At 47.5% G+C, this 19,299-nt stretch overlaps 1 protein-coding gene across 4 annotated transcripts in view; it reads left to right on the top strand.

The window, feature by feature from the left end:
- GARNL3 (GTPase activating Rap/RanGAP domain like 3) overlaps positions 1-19,299 on the top strand; it is a 429,083-nt gene that overhangs the window by 178,625 nt on the left and 231,159 nt on the right. For all 4 annotated transcript variants that reach the window (XM_063935955.1, XM_063935954.1, XM_063935953.1 and 1 more), the window contains one exon: positions 5,635-5,704. In XM_063935955.1, coding sequence (XP_063792025.1) covers positions 5,635-5,704 — 70 coding nt within the window. The remainder of the gene's footprint in view (positions 1-5,634; positions 5,705-19,299) is intronic.

Raw genomic sequence — 19,299 nt, 5'->3', positions numbered from 1 at the left:
AGGTATGCAATCAAGGCATTAGTGCAGTCACAAGACTAGACCAACCTGCAGCCCGTACAATTGCTGCGTGTGATGACATCATAGTTCGGCTGTGATGCGAGACCGACTCATCGAGCGGCTGATTGGTAAGTGTATCTGCTGTCGCTGTACCTCACCGTTATGTAAAGGCTTTATATCGCACACCCCATACTTGCTGTGACCCCGCGACTCCGGTGGTCTCTGTCCTGTGTGAGATATTGCTCTGCGCCGCAGACCCTCTCCGCTCTGTAGTGACAGGATGGTATTATTAGGTCTTATGTAAAGCCAGAGCCGTATATATATTCCGCTGCTAATTATCATATATATTAGATTCTCCAGAACGGGAGGGGAGGTGAAACGTTTGATTGTTTCATTGCAGGAATATTAATGAAGATCAGATTTTGATAAATTCTTTTGATGGCCGTCTCTCATTAACATTGAGGTTGCCGGGCAACCTGGAACAGCGATGCGGAGCGGCCTGCACTGGATGACCTTGTACTTAATGAGAGTCATCGACTACGGCTGGAAACAGTCCTGGAGTTTCCTGGACCACAGCCCTGCACCACTACTCCCAGCGTTATATCACTGATATATAATTCCTGTTCCCCTTCATCCTCAGCGATATGTAATGATTGTGGGGTCTATTCGTGAAGCAGTGAAAAGTGTGGAGAAGTGAGCCAGTGGAAAAGTTGCCCATGGCAACCAATCAGCTGCTCTGTATCATTTTATAGTATGCAAATTATAAATGTTACCTCAGCATTGATTGGTTGCCATGGGCAACTTCTCCACTGACTCACTTCTCAACACTTTTCACTGCTTCATGAATAGACCCCTTCTCCAGTAATGCGGAGCTGTGTCACGATGAGACAACCCCTGTTATCGGAACACCACGGCAGATACACGGTTACACAGTGGGAGGAGACCGGAGTAATATTATTACACGCTGCAGGATGGGCCTGCTTCAGGTGCGGCTGGTGTAGCGAGCTGTACGCAGTTTTCCCGATTATCGGAAAACATTGTATTGCACATGTGCAGCACGGGTCCTCGCACGCTGAGAGGCTGCGGACGTCAGGTGAGTGAACAGTCTGCAGCCGTTTGGGGTTGGGGAGGGGGCGGCGACGGTCTCCGTTTCACAAAACAGACCTGTGTCGCCTTTCTTTTGGGGGGAGTGGCAATTCCAGGGTCTCTGCATTCTGGCGGATATTTCCTGGCCTCAGTGATGGAGAAATGGCTGCCGGTCTACCTTATCTCCTCACCGGGACAGACTTTTACTGTCAGGTATGTTCCGGCACCCAACAAAAGATAAAAAAATATATGGCGCTAAAAGGAAAAATGAAAAGTAGCCATGTTTTTTTGCCGCTTTTTTCTTTCTTTTTTCAAAAGAGCAGAAACTGACCTGAGCTGAGCGAGGTTCCAGCACCTTATCTGTCAGAAGCCGCCTTTACTCATCTCCTTTTAATACATCTATTATTTACCGTGCCGGAGACAATAAGGTCGTGTTCTGTCAGTATATTACCACACGCATTTCGCCTTCAGGCCTGTAAACCTTGAAAGCGATTCATCCTGTATATTATATATGTCTCTTGCTGTGACTCTCTGGGTGTGGTATATAACACCTGCAGTGTCTGGGTAGACAGTCATTAGGTCGACCCCATATCGTCCACATGCATTAGGCCAACAGGTCAGAAGGTCGACCGATAAATGGTCAACAGTGGGTAAGGTCGACAGCTACGAAAGTCGCCAGGGTGAAAAGGTCAACACAGAAATGGTCGAGACAATTTTTTGGTTGTCTTTTGGTCATCATTTTGTATGTTTCATCATATGTGACTACAGTCCGTGGAAGCGTGTACCCTCACAGGCGCGCCTCTCTTGCCACACTCGCTCCGCTACCGCCGTGCTCGCCACTGGTTACTGTTCCCAATCGTTGTCCACGTGGATAATAAATGAAGCACAAGTTGGGAAAACATGTAAACCCTTTGTCATGTCGACCCTGTGACCTTTTGTACCCGTTGACCTTTCATCTGGTGACCTTTTGCAACGGTCGACCTAATGACTGTCAACCTAGACAGGCGACCTATCATCCAGATACCGAACTCTCTACCATTCTCCGTGAAATGCGGAGGCTATTTATTCATTGGGGCTACTTGATATTTACAGTGACGCTCCCAACACTCCATAACAGGGGGCGTCCTAACCCCCTGAAGAATTACACTGTACCCACAGCGCCGGATACTGATCACCCAATACACTTTCACACAACAAGTTGGCACCAAGTGTTTATCCCCCAAACCTGGGCTAACTATATTCCAAACGGGGGTCCTGGTCACTAGCCAGAGCAGCCTACATGGCAGCTCTCATCTCTGTCGGTGCATGGGGGTACATGGAGAGACTATGTTATGGAGATTGTTATTTAACCAGAGGGGACAGTTATATTTGTTATAGTGTAAAACTAAACCTGCAAACTCCTAACTGTATCTTTGCAGCTGAGTCCGCCAGACCTCTTATGTTCTGGCTCATATTCGGGGGCTATGAACGCGTTATGGAAGGTGCGTCGTGGCACCAGGGTCCATCTTTTGTATGGACAAGCGACAGGTTTACTGCTTCTAAGTCCCTTTAGTAGTCGCTGAGCCACCATTGTACAGTGTGCCTGAGTGAGAGGATTTACAGAGCAATACACATTTATTTACTTTTATACACATTATATTGATCCATGCTGTTTTATTTCTTGGCACGTTATTGATAACAAAGTTTAGCGTCCTCGCATGTTCCGAGTGTGTTTGGCCTCTAGGGGAGCTGTTCTATTGAAGTCAGTGGCTGGTCTTTACGTTTACTGCTCTCTGTTTTCTAGACTACTGCACAGGTGAAATAATAAAGAGGGTAATTCCAAGTTGATCGCAGCAGGATTTTTGATAGCAATTGGGCAAAACCATGGCCCTCATTCCGAGTCGTTCGCTCGGTATTTTTCTTCGCATCGCAGCGTTTTTCTGCTTAGTACGCATGCGCAATGTTCGCACTGCGACTGCGCCAAGTAATTTTGCTATGAAGATAGTATTTTTACTCACGGCTTTTTCTTCGCTCCGGCGATCGTAGTGTGATTGATAGGAAATGGGTGTTACTGGGCGGAAACACGGCGTTTTATGGGCGTGTGGATAAAAACGCTACCGTTTCCGGAAAAAACGCGGGAGTGGCTGGAGAAACGGAGGAGTGTCTGGGCGAACGCTGGGTGTGTTTGTGACGTCAAACCAGGAACGACAAGCACTGAACTGATCGCAGATGCCGAGTAAGGTTGAAGCTACTCAGAAACTGCTAAGTAGTTTGTAATCGCAATATTGCGAATACATCGGTCGCAATTTTAAGAAGCTAAGATTCACTCCCAGTAGGCGGCGGCTTAGCGTGTGTAACTCTGCTAAAATCGCCTTGCGAGCGAACAACTCGGAATGAGGGCCCATGTGCACTGCAGGGGAGGCAGATATAACATGTGCAGAGAGAGTAAGATTTGGGTGGGTTATTTTGTTTCTGTGCAGGGTAATACTGGATGCTTTATTTTTACACTGCAAATTAGATTGCAGATTGAACACCCAAATCTAACTCTCTCTGCACATGTTATATCTGCCTCCCCTGCAGTTCACATGGTTTTGCCCAATTGCTAACAAAAATCCTGCTGCAATCAACTTGGAATTACCCCCAAAGTGTTAATAAACACTGTTGACTTTTAGGTGCATAATTTATTTTGTATGGCTGCATTAGATGAATGTCATCTGCATAGTACCACTTCTCCTGTTCTGTATACTGGGATGTGTGACACTGCATAGTACCACTTCTCCTGTTCTGTATACTGGGATGTGTGGCACCTGCATAGTACCACTTCTCCTGTTCTGTATACTGGGATGTGTGGCACCTGCATAGTACCACTTCTCCTGTTCTGTATACTGGGATATGTGACACTGCATAGTACCACTTCTCCTGTTCTGTATACTGGGATGTGTGACACTGCATAGTACCACTTCTCCTGTTCTGTATACTGGGATGTGTGGCACCTGCATAGTACCACCTCTCCTGTTCTGTATACTGGGATGTGTGACACCTGCATAGTACCACTTCTTCTGTTCTGTATGTTGGCATATGTGATACTGCATAGTACCCCTTCTCCTGTTCTGTAAACTGGGATATGTGACACTGCATAGTACCACTTCTCCTGTTCTGTATACTGGGATATGTAACACCTGCATAGTACCACTTCTCCTGTTCTGTAAACTGGGATATGTAACACCTGCATAGTACCACTTCTACTGCTCTGTATACTGGGATATGTGACAACTGCATAGTACCACTTCTCCTGTTCTGTATACTGGGATATGTGACACCTGCATAGTACCACTTCTCCTGTTCTGTAAACTGGGATATATGACACCTGCATAGTACCACTTCTCCTGCTCTGTATACTGGGATATGTGACACTACATAGTACCATTTCTCCTGTTCTATATACTGGGATGTGTGACACTGCTTAGTACCACTTATCCTGTTCTGTATACTGGGATAAGTTACACCTGCACAGTACCCCTTCTCCTGTTCTGTATATTGAGATATGTTACACTGCATAGTACCACTTTTCATGTTCTCTATACTGGGATATAGGACACCTTCATAATACCACTTCTCCTGTTCTGTATACTAAGATATATTACACTGCATAGTACCACTTCTCCTGTTCTCTATATTGAGATATGTGAGACTGCATAGTACCACTTCTCCTGTTCTGTATACTGGGATATGTTACACTGCATAGTACAACTTCTCCTGTTCTGTATACTGAGATATGTGACACTGCATAGTACCACTTCTCCTGTTCTGTGTACAGTACTTTGTTATCTTTTTTTATTTTTTGATAGATGGGGAGTGAGACATTGAATTAAATTGTCAGATGCTTAATAATTGCTAACCTATGAAGCAAATCAATGGTCTTAATATTTCTTACTATGTATGTTTATAAATATGTAGCAAGTCTGAGATACGATAGATACGATAGATAGTTACGATAGATAGATAGATAGATAGATAGATAGATAGATAGATAGATAGATAGATAGATAGATAATGTTCTGTGTATGTGGATTCCGATAACATAAGTGTTACTGCCTGGAATGCTATGTACTATCATGTTGCATAGTGTGTTTATAAATATGTAGCAATATCTGGTGAATATGCCACTAAATATGGAGATAATATAAAACTGTATGTAATATCAATTATGTCTAAGATTTATATTAGCTGTTAAAGGTAATCTACATAGCCAGGGGCACAAAGATGTATTTACTTAAAAATTGCATCTGTTCTCAGGACCCCCCGAATGCTGTATTTCTGTATAGCGGGGAACACGGCTGATAGTCCAGATGATTGAATTTAGCATCTTGCCATGGGTGGGTAAAGTAATTCTCCAGCCCCTCATTATGCGTCCCCTCCTAGCCAGGGCTCATTTGCAGGATGCGACGACCTGCAGTGGCTGCACATTGCGAGACGTCCCCCCCCCCTGCAGTGAGCAGATGTTGTGTGTCTGCTGCATAGATGCTCTCTGGACCTCTAGCTATGTATACTGATGAAGCGTTTCTGTTCCAGCTCCGTCTCCGAAGACCTGGGCTGCAGACGGGGAGAATTCAGCAGGAAACACTACGGCTCGGTGGAGCTGGTGAGTTTGCACAACCATTTTCTTTTTTCCATCCGTTGCAGCATTGATTTCTGTTTAAGCCGGCGGCACCAGGGTTCTCCCTTAAGACACATCTGCAGCAGACGCATGACCCAGATAATAGCCGTCTGGCATGCGTTTTCTGTGCGTCGTCTGTCCAAAGAGCCTTCTTTATGGTATTAAACTTCTACCTGTCTATTGGTGAATGGTCCCCAGAGCTCCGCACAAACTTTTCCTGACTGTTTATCTGATGCGTTCTATTCTGTGCATCGTGGTTTGGGCAACAGGTTCATTGCAATACAACGTACAGACACTGCTGGGCGTTATACAGGTGGATACGGTGCTTTTCTGTGGGATGAAACAGGAAGGTATGATGGCTGTATAGGCGTCTAGCACATACATACATACATACATACATACATACATGCATGCATGCATACATACATACATACATACATGCATACATATATTCTGTTAGAGGTGTATGTAATTTGATATGTTTAATTCTAAGAAAAATATGTATTTATGTAAAAATGTTGATTGACTTAATTCAAATTTACTTTATCAGAGTTATCATCCGAAATAGCTTTAACAAAATGGTAAAAAAAACGAAGTAAAAACAAAAAAATGACGGCAAATAGTAACAGCGACTGGGATGGGTTGCGTTATTATAGTCGTTATTGGATAGATGCTTTAATTGGCCAAAATCATCATATTTTACATCCGCAGACCCTGATATCTTCCCAGGAAAGACTGGTTATATTGGGGGTGATTCCAAGTTGATCGCAGCAGGAATTTTTTTAGCAGTTGGGCAAAACCATGTGCACTGCAGGGGAGGCAGATATAACATGTGCAGAGAGAGTTAGATTTGGGTGGGGTGTGTTCAATCTGCAATCTAATTTGCAGTGTAAAAATAAAGCAACCAGTATTTACCCTGCACAGAAACAATATAACCCACCCAAATCTAACTCTCTCTGCACATGTTACATCTGCCTCCCCTGCAGTGCACATGGTTTTGCCCAACTGCTAAAAAAATTCCTGCTGCGATCAACTTGGAATTACCCCCATTGTTCTGTTGCGTTGCGTCGTCGTCGTCTGTAGGTCTGATATCTAGAGGGAGTGCGGGAGAAGCCGCTGAAACTAATCCATGAGATTTACTATTACATGAAAGTTACAATTTCCTGCAAATTTCCTTTATTTATTTTTTTCAAACACGCCCGAAATACGGTGATGTCAGGTGTTTACGTTTCTGAGAGTCCTCATATGTTTGTGTTCCATTGTGACATGGTAGCGGGTGTTTCGTTTCAAGGCTTTCCTTCCGCTTTATGTTCTTCTGAGGTTTTAATCACTGATAAGTGTGATTTCCACTGAAAACAAAAGAGAAGTTTGTGGAAGGGGAAGAAATAAAATATAAGCAGAGAGCTAAGAGCGGCATTTACCTCGCTGGCTGAGGCATTGTGTGGGACGGATAAGCGAGGCATTTGGTAAAAACCATGAACACTCGGGCTGTTGCGGAGCCGGACGTAAGTGCTTGCTCACACAATCTTACACGTCCATCCGTGCGTATGATGGCTTATCAACTTCGACGATGTCGCAACTGAGCAATCACCGGTAGACTGCGCATGTATTGCGGCCGCAGTTTGCACACGCCAAGGTTCCTTTGTGATGCTGCTCGTGACGAGGAACCGGTCGCGGAGTGATTGGCAAGTAGAGGCTGTTTGGGGGAGGTAACGGAGTGTCTGCAAGCACGCAGCCATGTCTCGGCATGCGACTGTGATCGCGTAAGCATAAAACATGGCGCCAGCGTCGCAGCTCCTGTGCGGTCGTGGAGTCGATGTCCCTCGCAGCTGCGTCGCGGTTGCAACAGAGTACGCAGTTGCCGAGCATGTTGCAATGGCTTCAGTGGGCGTCTCTGCTCACATGTAAGCGGCTGCTACACTTGCCGTGCCTCGCAGTTCCGTCACTGAAAATGATCGCTGCCGCTTCGGCATTGCGGCCACGCCTAAACCAGGCGCGTGGTTTGCAGATGCTCCACCTTGGCCAGAATCCAAATGGATGGTGATGATGGGCAGTTGCTTCTGATTGGCTGATTGCGCGTCTGCGATCGGGTCAGGCAGTATCAGAAAGGTATATCCTGCCATATAACCTTGCATCCATTAAATATGCGCATATCCTATGCTGTAATACAGTTATATTATCATTTTACCACCGTACTGTTAAGCCTTTCTCCCAATTCCAGAAAAGTCATCCCGATTTACAGAGAATTGTTAAATCTACAGCGAATCTTACACCTTTCTGTTTCAGTCCAAACAACTGCACTAAAAGTGTGTTACCTATGAGACTGCAAGTCTGTCATTTATTCTTCTGCACCGCCCCAGAGGGATGTCGGACAGATAAGATCTTGTTCGGCGGAGAAATAGGCCCTGTAGGGAACAGTATTGCTCTTTAAGATTTCAGGCGTTAGGTGAGAGTCTGGTTAAACAGTCGGGGGAGACGTAGAAACGTTTATAGATGATTTAGAATCGGTTCTCCAGCAGGAATCTGATGACAGTGATAGCGTAACGCTGAGCTCATACCCTGCCTCCTTACATGCTGATTGTGTCCAGATGACCGTTATATTTATTCTACAAATGAACAATTTGTTCCTAGAGGCACTAAAACATCATTAAATCTCTGTATGAGTCATCTGCCCACTAGACTGTCCTGTGAACCCTCTTCCCTGTCTCTGACGCCTTACATCTCGGAGTGTTGGGAAACATAACTGCTGCGCTGTATCTATGGAGAATGTGATAATACCACTCTGTCTTACTGGCACGAGGCACCAGGTGCCTCATGTGTTTTTATGTTGTCTATGTTACGTTAAAAATGCAAATGAACATTTGAAAGGTTAGGAGGATCAAAGAGGTCTTCAATCCCGTGTCTGACAATGCTTTACAGAGCTTGGGGGGTAATTCCAAGTTGATCGCAGCAGGATTTTTGATAGCAACTGGGCAATACCATGTGCACTGCAGGGGAGGCAGATATAACATGTGCAGAAAGAGTTAGATTTGGGTGGGTTATTTGTTTCTGTGCAGGGTAAATACTGGCTGCTTTATTTTTACACTGCAAATTAGATTGCAGATTGAACACACCACACCCAAATCTAACTCTCTCTGCACATGTTATATCTGCTTTCCCTGCAGTGCACATGGTTTTGCCCAGTTGCTATCAAAAATCCTGCTGCGATCAACTTGTAATTACCCCCTTGGTAAATAGCCATTTTTGCAGTCCCCTCGTTCTCTGAGGACGGCAGAGCTTAGTTGACGCCGGATATGTCAGTGAAATCTCTGACGTAATTGCAGTAATTAAACACCCATTTTCATGGATTATTGTTGCAGTGGTTCCCAAATGTGGTCTCCAAGACACCCGAACAGTCCAGGTTTTAAGGATTTCCATGTGCACAGATGGTATAATCAAACTGACTGAGTTACTAATTAATTAACCTGTGCTTGAGCATGAATATCCTTAAAACCTGGACTGTTAGGGGTATATTTACTAAAGTGTGGGTTTTCAGAGAGAGTGGAGATGTTTCCCGTAGCAACTGATTAGATCCTAGCTACAGTATTTTCTTCTAGAAAGTGCTAGATAAATGAGAAGTAGGATCTGATCGGTTGCTGTGGGCAATTGGGGTCATTCCGAGTTGATCGCTCGCTAGCAGTTTTTAGCAGCCGTGCAAACGCATGGTCGCCGCCCACGGGGGAGTGTATTTTCGCTTTGCAGGAGTGTGAACGCTTGTTCAGCAGAGCGCCTGCAAATACATTTTGTGCAAAACAAGACCAGCCCTGTAGTTACTTATCCTGTGCGATGATTGCTGCGACGAGTGACACGGTAATGACGTCCGATACCCGCCCAGCAAACGCCCGGCCACGCCTGCGTTTTTACAAACACTCCCAGAAAACGTTCAGTTGACACCCATGAACGCCCTCTTCCTGTCAATCTCCTTGCGTTCGGCTGTGCGATTGGAATCGTCGCTAGAACCAGTGCAAAACCACAATGGACTTCGTACCCGTACGACGCGCATGCGCATTGCGGTGCATACGCATGCGCAGATTAGCCTTTTTCTCTGACGTCCTAGTGGATGCTGGGAACTCCGTAAGGACCATGGGGAATAGACGGGCTCCGCAGGAGACTGGGCACTCTAAAAGAAAGATTAGTTACTATCTGGTGTGCACTGGCTCCTCCCTCTATGCCCCTCCTCCAGACCTCAGTTAGATTTCTGTGCCCGGCCGAGCTGGATGCACACTAGGGGCTCTCCTGAGCTCCTAGAAAGAAAGTATATGTTAGGTTTTTAATTTTACAGTGAGACCTGCTGGCAACAGGCTCACTGCAACGAGGGACTAAGGGGAGAAGAAGCGAACCTACCTGCTTGCAGCTAGCTTGGCTTCTTAGGCTACTGGACACCATTAGCTCCAGAGGGATCGACCGCAGGACCCGTCCTTGGTGTTCGTTCCCGGAGCCGCGCCGCCGTCCCCCTTACAGAGCCAGAAGCAAGAAGAGGTCCGGAAAATCGGCGGCAGAAAACTTCAGTCTTCACCAAGGTAGCGCACAGCACTGCAGCTGTGCGCCATTGCTCCTCATACACACTTCACACTCCGGTCACTGAGGGTGCAGGGCGCTGGGGGGGGGCGCCCTGAGCAGCAATAAAAACACCTTGGCTGGCAAAATAATCACAATATATAGCCCCAGAGGCTATATATGTGATAATTACCCCTGCCAGAATCCATAAAAAAGCGGGAGAAAAGTCAGTGAAAAAGGGGCGGAGCTATCTCCCTCGGCACATTGGCGCCATTTTCTCTTCACAGTGTAGCTGGAAGACAGCTCCCCAGGCTCTCCCCTGTAGTTTTCAGGCTCAAAGGGTTAAAAAGAGAGGGGGGGCACTAAATTTAGGCGCAATATTGTTTATACAAGCAGCTATTGGGGAAAATTCACTCAGTGATAGTGTTTATCCCTACATTATATAGCGCTCTGGTGTGTGCTGGCATACTCTCTCTCTGTCTCCCCAAAGGGCTGTGTGGGGTCCTGTCCTCAGTCAGAGCATTCCCTGTGTGTGTGCGGTGTGTCGGTACGGCTGTGTCGACATGTTTGATGAGGAGGTTTATGTGGAGGCGGAGCAGATGCCGATAAATGGGATGTCGCCCCCTGTGGGCCGACACGAGAGTGGATGGATAGGTGGAAGGTATTAACCGACAGTGTCAACTCCTTACATAAAAGGCTGGATGACGTAACAGCTATGGGACAGCCGGCTTCTCAGCCCGCGCCTGCCCAGGCGTCTCAAAGGCCATCAGGGGCTCAAAAACGCCCGCTCCCTCAGATGGCAGACACAGATGTCGACACGGAGTCTGACTCCAGTGTCGACGAGGTTGAGACATATACACAATCCACTAGGAACATCCGTTACATGATCCCGGCAATAAAAAATGTGTTACACATTTCTGACATTAACCCAAGTACCACTAAAAAAGGGTTTTATGTTTGGGGAGAAAAAGCAGGCAGTGTTTTGTTCCCCCATCCAATGAGTGAATGAAGTGTAAAAAAGCGTGGGTTCCCCCGATAAGAAACTGATAATTTCTAAAAAGTTACTGATGGCGTACCTTTTCCCGCCAGAGGATAAGTTACGCTGGGAGATATCCCCTAGGGTGGATAAGGCGCTCACACGTTTGTCAAAAAAGGTGGCACTGCCGTCTTAGGATACGGCCACTTTGAAGGTACCTGCTGATAAAAAGCAGGAGGCTATCCTGAAGTCTGTATTTACACACTCAGGTACTAGACTGAGACCTGCAGATAGTGCTGCTGCAGCGTGGTCTGTAACCCTGTCAAACAGGGATACTATTTTGCGAACATAAGACGTCGTCTTATATATGAGGGATGCACAGAGGGATATTTTGCCGGCTGGCATCCAGAATGAATGCAATGTCTATTCTGTCAGGAGGGTATTAGAGACCCGACACTGGACAGGTGATGCTGACTTTAAAAGGCACATAGAGCCTTATAAGGGTGAGGAATTGTTTGGGGATGGTCTCTGGGACCTCGTATCCACAGCAACAGCTGGGAAGAAAAATTTTTACCTCAGGTTTCCTCACAGCCTAAGAAAGCACTGTATTATCAGGTACAGTCCTTTCGGCTTCAGAAAAGCAAGCGGGTCAAAGGCGCTTCCTTTCTGCACAGAGACGAGGGAAGAGGGAAAAAGCTGCACCAGTCAGCCAGTTCCCAGAATCAAAATTCTTCCCCCGCTTCCTCTGAGTCCACCGCATGACGCGGGGGCTCCACAGGCGTAGCCAGGTACGGTGGAGGGCCGCCTCAAAAATTTCAGCGATCAGTGGGCTCGCTCACAGGTGGATCCCTGGATCCTTCAAGTAGTATCTCAGGGGTGCAGGCTGGAATTCGAGGAGTCTCCCCCCCCGTCATTTCCTCAAATCTGCCTTGCCGACAACTCCCTCAGGCAGGGAGGCTGTGCTAGAGGCAATTCACAAGCTGTATTCCCAGCAGGTGATAGTCAAGGTGCCCCTACTTCAACAAGGACGGGGTTACTATTCCACACTGTTTGTGGTACCGAAACCGGACGGTTCGGTGAGACCCATTTTAAATTTGAAGTCTTTGAACACATACATAAAAAAATTCAAGTTCAAGATGGAATCGCTCAGGGCGGTTATTGCAAGCCTGGAGGAGGGGGATTACATGGTATCCCTGGACATCAAGGATGCTTACCTACATGTCCCCATTTACCATCCTCACCAGGAGTACCTCAGATTTGTGGTACAGGATTGCCATTACCAATTCCAAACACTGCCGTTTGGACTGTCCAGGGCACCGAGGGTCTTTACCAAGGTAATGGCAGAAATGATGATACTCCTTCGAAAAAAGGGAGTTTTTAATTATCCCGTACTTGGACGATCTCCTTATAAAGGCGAGGTCCATGGAGCAGTTGTTGGTCGGAGTAGCACTATCTCGGGAAGTGCTACATCAGCACGGATGGATTCTATACATTCCAAAGTCACAGCTGGTTCCTACCACACGCCTGCTGTTCCTGGGGATGGTTCTGGACACAGAACAGAAAAAGGTGTTTCTCCCGCAGGAGAAAGCCAAGGAGCTGTCATCTCTAGTCAGAGACCTCCTGAAACCAAAACAGGTATCGGTGCATCACTGCACACGAGTCCTGGGAAAAATGGTAGCTTCTTACGAAGCAAAATTCCATTCGGCAGGTTCCATGCAAGAACCTTTCAGTGGGACCTCTTGGACAAGTGGTCGGAATCGCATCTTCAGATGCATCGGCTGATAACCCTGTCTCCAAGGACCAGGGTATCTCTACTGTGGTGGCTGCAGAGTGCTCATCTTCAAGAGGGCCGCAGATTCGGCATACAGGACTGGGTCCTGGTAACCACGGATGCCAGCCTTCGAGGCTGGGGGGCAGTCACACAGGGAAGAAATTTCCAAGGACTTTGGTCAAGTCAGGAGTCGTCCCTACACATAAATATTCTGGAACTGAGGGCCATTTCCAATGCCCTAAGTCTGGCAAGGCCTCTGCTTCAAAACCAGCCGGTACTGATCCAATCAGACAACATCACGGCAGTCGCCCATGTAAACCGACAGGGCGGCACAAGAAGCAGGATGGCGATGGCAGAAGCCACAAGGATTCTCCGATGGGCGGAAAATCACGTCTTAGCACTGTCAGCAGTGTTCATTCCGGGAGTGGACAACTGGGAAGCAGACTTCCTCAGCAGACACGACCGACACCCGGGAGAGTGGGGACTTCATCCAGAAGTCTTCCAACTGTTGGTAAACCGTTGGGAAAGGCCACAGGTGGACATGATGGCGTCCCGCCTAAACAAAAAACTAGATATTGCGCCAGGTCAAGGGACCCTCAGGCAATAGCTGTGGACGGTCTAGTGACACCGTGGGTGTACCAGTCGGTTTATGTATTCCCTCCTCTGCCTCTCATACCAAAGGTACTGAGAATAATAAGAAAACGAGGAGTAAGAACGATACTCGGGGTTCCGGATGGGCCAAGAAGAGCTTGGTACCCAGAACTTCAAGACATAATATCAGAGGACCCATGGCCTCTACCGCTCAGACAGGATCTGCTACAGCAGGGGCCCTGTCTGTTCCAAGACTTACCGCGGCTGCGTTGGACGGCATGGCGGTTGAATTCCGGATCCTAAAGCAAAAGGGCATTCCGGAGGAAGTCATTCCTACGCTGATAAAAGCCAGGAAAGAAGTAACCGCAAACCATTATCGCCGTATTTGGCGAAAATATGTTGCGTGGTGTGAGGCCAGGAAGGCCCCAACAGAGGAATTTCAGCTGGGTCGTTTTCTGCACATCCTACAGTCAGGAGTGACTATGGGCCTAAAATTGGGTTCCATTAAGGTTCAGATTTCGGCTCTGTCGATTTTCGTCCAGAAAGAACTGGCTTCACTGCCTGGAGTTCAGACATTTGTAAAGGGAGTGCTACATATTCAGCCCCTTTTTTGTGCCTTCTGTGGCACCTTGGGATCTCAACGTGGTGTTGAGTTTCTTAAAATCACATTGGTTTGAGCCACTTAAAACTGTGGATTTGAAATATCTCACGTGGAAAGTGGTCATGTTATTGGCCTTGGCTTCGGCCAGGCGTGTGTCAGAATTGGCGGCTTTGTCATGTAAAAGCCCTTATCTGATTTTCCATATGGATAGGGCAGAATTGAGGACTCGTCCCCAGTTTCTCCCTAAGGTGGTATCAGCTTTTCACTTGAACCAACCTATTGTAGTGCCTGCGGCTACTAGGGACTTGGAAGATTCCAAGTTACTGGACGTAGTCAGGGCCTTAAAAATTTATATTTTCAGGACGGCTGGAGTCAGGAAAACTGACTCGTTTTTTTTATCCTGTAGGCACCCAACAAAATAGGTGCTCCTGCTTCTAAGCAGACTATTGCTCGCTGAATTTGTAGCACAATTCAGCTGGAGCATTCTGTGGCTGGATTGCCGCATCCTAAATCAGTAACAGCCCATTCCACGAGGAAAGTGGGCTCATCTTGGGCGGCTGCCCGAGGGGTCTCGGCTTTACAACTTTGCCGAGCTGCAACTTGGTCAGGGGCAAACACGTTTGCTAAATTCTACAAATTTGATACCCTGGCTGAGGAGGACCTTGAGTTCTCTCATTCGGTGCTGCAGAGTCATCCGCACTCTCCCGCCCGTTTGGGAGCTTTGGTATAATCCCCATGGTCCTTACGGAGTTCCCAGCATCCACTAGGACGTCAGAGAAAATAAGATTTTACTCACCGGTAAATCTATTTCTCGTAGTCCGTAGTGGATGCTGGGCGCCCATCCCAAGTGCGGATTGTCTGCAATACTTGTATATAGTTATTACCTAACTAAAGGGTTATTGTTGAGCCATCTGTTGAGAGGCTCAGTTATATTTCATACTGTTAACTGGGTATAGTATCACGAGTTATACGGTGTGATTGGTGTGGCTGGTATGAGTCTTACCCGGGATTCAAAATCCTTCCTTATTGTGTCAGCTCTTCCGGGCACAGTATCTTAACTGAGGTCTGGAGGAGGGGCATAGAGGGAGGAGCCAGTGCACACCAGATAGTACCTAATCTTTCTTTTAGAGTGCCCAGTCTCCTGCGGAGCCCGTCTATTCCCCATGGTCCTTACGGAGTTCCCAGCATCCACTACGGACTACGAGAAATAGATTTACCGGTGAGTAAAATCTTATTTTTTCACTGATCGCTACGCAGCGAACAACGGCAGCTAGCGATCAACTCGGAATGACCCCCAATATCTCCACTTTCTAAAAACCCACACTTTAGTAAATATACCCCTAACAGTCCAGGTTTTAAGGATATTCATGCTCAGGTACAGGTTAATTAATTAGTACCTCAGTCAGTTTGATTGTGCAACCGGTATCTTTAGTAAATATACCCCGTAGGGGAACTAGAGGACGAGTTTGGAAACCACTGTATAGATAAATAGTTATCACGATAAAAAAAAAATCGTCCTCCTGGCTGCAATTTGATAAATAGTCCACTAAGGGGGACATTTACTAAGCAGTGATAAGAGCGGAGAAGTGAGCCAGTGGAGAAGTTGCCCCATCAACCAATCAGCAGCTTTGTATCATTTTATAGTATGCAAATTATAGATGTTACTTCAGTGCTGATTGGTTGCCGTGGGCAACTTCTCCACTGGCTCACTTCTCCGCTCTTATCACTGCTTAGTAAATGTCCCCCTAAGTAACAGCACTGTTCAGGACTTGTTCCCTTCGGAGTTTATCTGCATTTTAGAACTGACCGGGCGGAACCACATGGTAACTTGGTAGTTTCCCATAATCCTTTGCAGTGGTGCTGCTTTATCAGAGCCTAAAATATCCTGAATTTAACATATTCCACACATAACTTGATATTTTCTTCACATATGCTTTGACTAGCAAAGTACCTGAGACGTACAGTTATTTGCATCCGATCTGTCACTGGAAAGTGTAATTGTTTACATGAAGGCGCGGCCACTGTGAACGGCTGATGTTACAAAATGGCACCTTTCTAGCTGTGAAAGAACAGGTATTTGGGAAAATGTGTAATTTGACAGGAATGAGGTTAGTTTTTCTCTTTGTGAAATGTTTGCACTTATTATGCACTCCGATAACGTGACAGGCCGCAAGCTGGGAAAGCGTAGCCCCTTATCTTATGCCGCTCAGCCGGAACAACAATCCCTGCGTTTGCTGCTGTTTTAGTCTAGCGTGCCCACAGGGGGATATTCCTCTTCCTTCAATCTCCCGGCATTTATGGGCCGTGGAGGTTTTTGCAACGCAAATACCGCGCTCCAGGTGATCTGCAAGGTCTCCGGGCTTATAACGCAGCAATTGTCAGCGCCGTTATGCGGTTTTCCCCTGCATCAATTATAACGCGCCTTTCTCTATGAATATACAGCTGTGTTATAGAAGTGCACCTTATTCATACATTATTATACTTCTAACATAAACCTTATTTAATCTAATATGGCATCCAGCTTCCATTAACACTAAACCATCACAAGCCTGCGTAATGGCGGCCTTCCTGTCGGTCTATCTTAACGTGCTGCCTTGTATGGCCTGTAATTAGTAGGCTGTAATAGATGCTGTTGGAAACAATGATTAGGATTAATATTGAATATTAATTTCCCTATCTACGGTTTTGCACAGATTGTGAAATGAGAATTTAAGATCTCATTGTTATTCCGTTACAATACCCTTTATCAGGGGTGCAGGAATGTTTTGTGGTTGGGGGGGCATAGTAAAATATCCTTTTTGGCGCTCCCCCCTGATTCACCCCTAGCCTCCCTCCTCTCTGTGCCGGGAGCGCTCACCTCTGGCTCCCCAAGGAGACTCCTACTACAAAATGGCTGCCGTCGGAGCCGCATCCTGCTACCACATGTCCTGTCCTGTTCGGCTCGTCACTCTTCAGGGATGCATTACTGGGAGGAGGCGTGGCCATGCTGGGCCTGCAAGGACATCCCCGCCTCCTCCCAGTAATGCATCAGTGGTGAAGAACCGGCTGAGACAGGTCAGGGGGCAGCACGCTGTGGCGCCGGCGGCAGACTTTTAAAGTAGGAGTCTCAGCGGGGGTCCGGAGGTAAGCACTCCCCATCGCCTGGGCCTCTCTCATGTTTGGGGGGGGGGGGCATACTGCCCCCTTGCCCCCCCCGTTCCGACGCCACTGCCCTTTATTAAATAACACATTTCAGTATACTGCCATACACAGGATTCACACCCATAACTTGTTGCATTTCAGTCAAACACCCTACTCATTGAGCTATTTGATCCTGCATAAAAACTATGAACACTATGGGGGTCATTCCGAGTTGATCGCTCGCTAGCTAGTTTTAGCAGCCGTGTAAACGCTATGCCGCCGCCCACTGGGGAGTGTATTTTAGCTTAGCAGAAGTGAGAACGCATGTGCAGCCGAGCTCTGCAAAAACAGTTTGTGCAGTTTCAGAGTAGCTCCGAACCTACTTGGCGCTTGCGATCACTTCAGCCTATTCGTGTCCGGATTTGACGTCACACACCTGCCCAGCGAACGCCCAGCCACGCCTGCATTTTTTCAGACACGCCTGCGTATTTTCAGACACTCCTGAAAACGATCAGTTGACACCCAGAAATGCCCCCTTCCTGTCAATCTTCTTGCGGCCGCCAGTGCAAAGGAAAACTTCGCTAGAAACTGAGCACAACCACAAAGAGCTGTGTACCCGTACGTCGCGCGTGCGCATTGCGGGGCACATGCATGCGCAGAAATGCCATTTTCTCTGACGTCCTAGTGGATGCTGGGGACTCCGTAAGGACCATGGGGAATAGACGGGCTCCGCAGGAGACTGGGCACTTCTAAAAGAAAGATTAGGTACTATCTGGTGTGCACTGGCTCCTCCCTCTATGCCCCTCCTCCAGACCTCAGTTAGAATCTGTGCCCGGCCAGAGCTGGATGCACCTAGTGGGCTCTCCTGAGCCTGCTAGTAAAGAAAATAATGTTAGGTTTTTTATTTTCAGTGAGATCTGCTGGCAACAGACTCACTGCTACGTGGGACCGAGGGGAGAGAAGCAAACCTACCTGTTCACAGCTAGGTTGCGCTTCTTAGGCTACTGGATACCATTAGCTCCAGAGGGTTCGTACACAGGCAAAGGTCCTCGGTCGTCCGTTCCCGGAGCCGCGCCGCAGTCACCCTCGCAGAGCCAGAAGATCAGAAGTTGGTGATGAAATCGGCGGCTGAAGACTCCTGTCTTCATTAAGGTAGCGCACAGCACCGCAGCTGTGCGCCATTGCTCCCACTGCACACCACACACTCCGGTCACTGTAGGGTGCAGGGCGCTGGGGGGGGGGGGCGCCCTGGGAAGCAATAAGAATACCTTTGGCATAAAAAAGACACATAATACAGTCTGTGACTGTATATGTGTAAAACCCGCGCCATTTTTTAGTCAGAAATAGCGGGACAGAAGCCCACCGCTGAGGGGGCGGGGCCTTCTTCCTCAGCACACCAGCGCCATTTCTCTTCACAGCTCCGCTGGAAGGACGCTCCCCAGGCTCTCCCCTGCAGTCTCCTGGCACTAAGAGGGTAAAAAGAGAGGGGGGGCACATAAATTTAGGCAAAAGGTGTATTGATACAGCAGCTATTGGGAAAAATTCACTTCTGGTAGTGTGTATCCCTGTGTATATAGCGCTGTGGTGTGTGCTGGCATACTCTTTCTCTGTCTCCCCATAGACCTTGTGGGGTCCTGTCCTCAGTCAGAGCATTCCCTGTGTGTGTGCTGTGTGTCGGTACGGCTGTGTCGACATGTTTGATGAGGAGGGTTACGTGGAGGCGGAGCAAGTGCCGATAAATGTGGTGTCGCCCCCGTCGGAGCCGACACCTGATTGGATGGATATGTGGAAGGTCTTAAATGACAATGTAAACTCATTACATAAGAGATTTGATTATGTTGCTGCCGGGGGACAGCCGGGCTCTCAACCCGGGCCTGCCCAGGCGCCTCAGAGGCCGTCAGCGTCTCAAAAACGCCCACTATCTCAGTTGGTTGACACAGATGTCGACACGGAGTCCGACTCCAGCGTCGACGAGGATGAGGCAC

Source organism: Pseudophryne corroboree, chromosome 8 (assembly GCF_028390025.1).
Source record: "Pseudophryne corroboree isolate aPseCor3 chromosome 8, aPseCor3.hap2, whole genome shotgun sequence".
In the NCBI taxonomy this organism is placed as follows: Eukaryota; Metazoa; Chordata; class Amphibia; order Anura; family Myobatrachidae; genus Pseudophryne; species Pseudophryne corroboree.
This window is presented reverse-complemented; position numbering and strand designations above follow the sequence as displayed.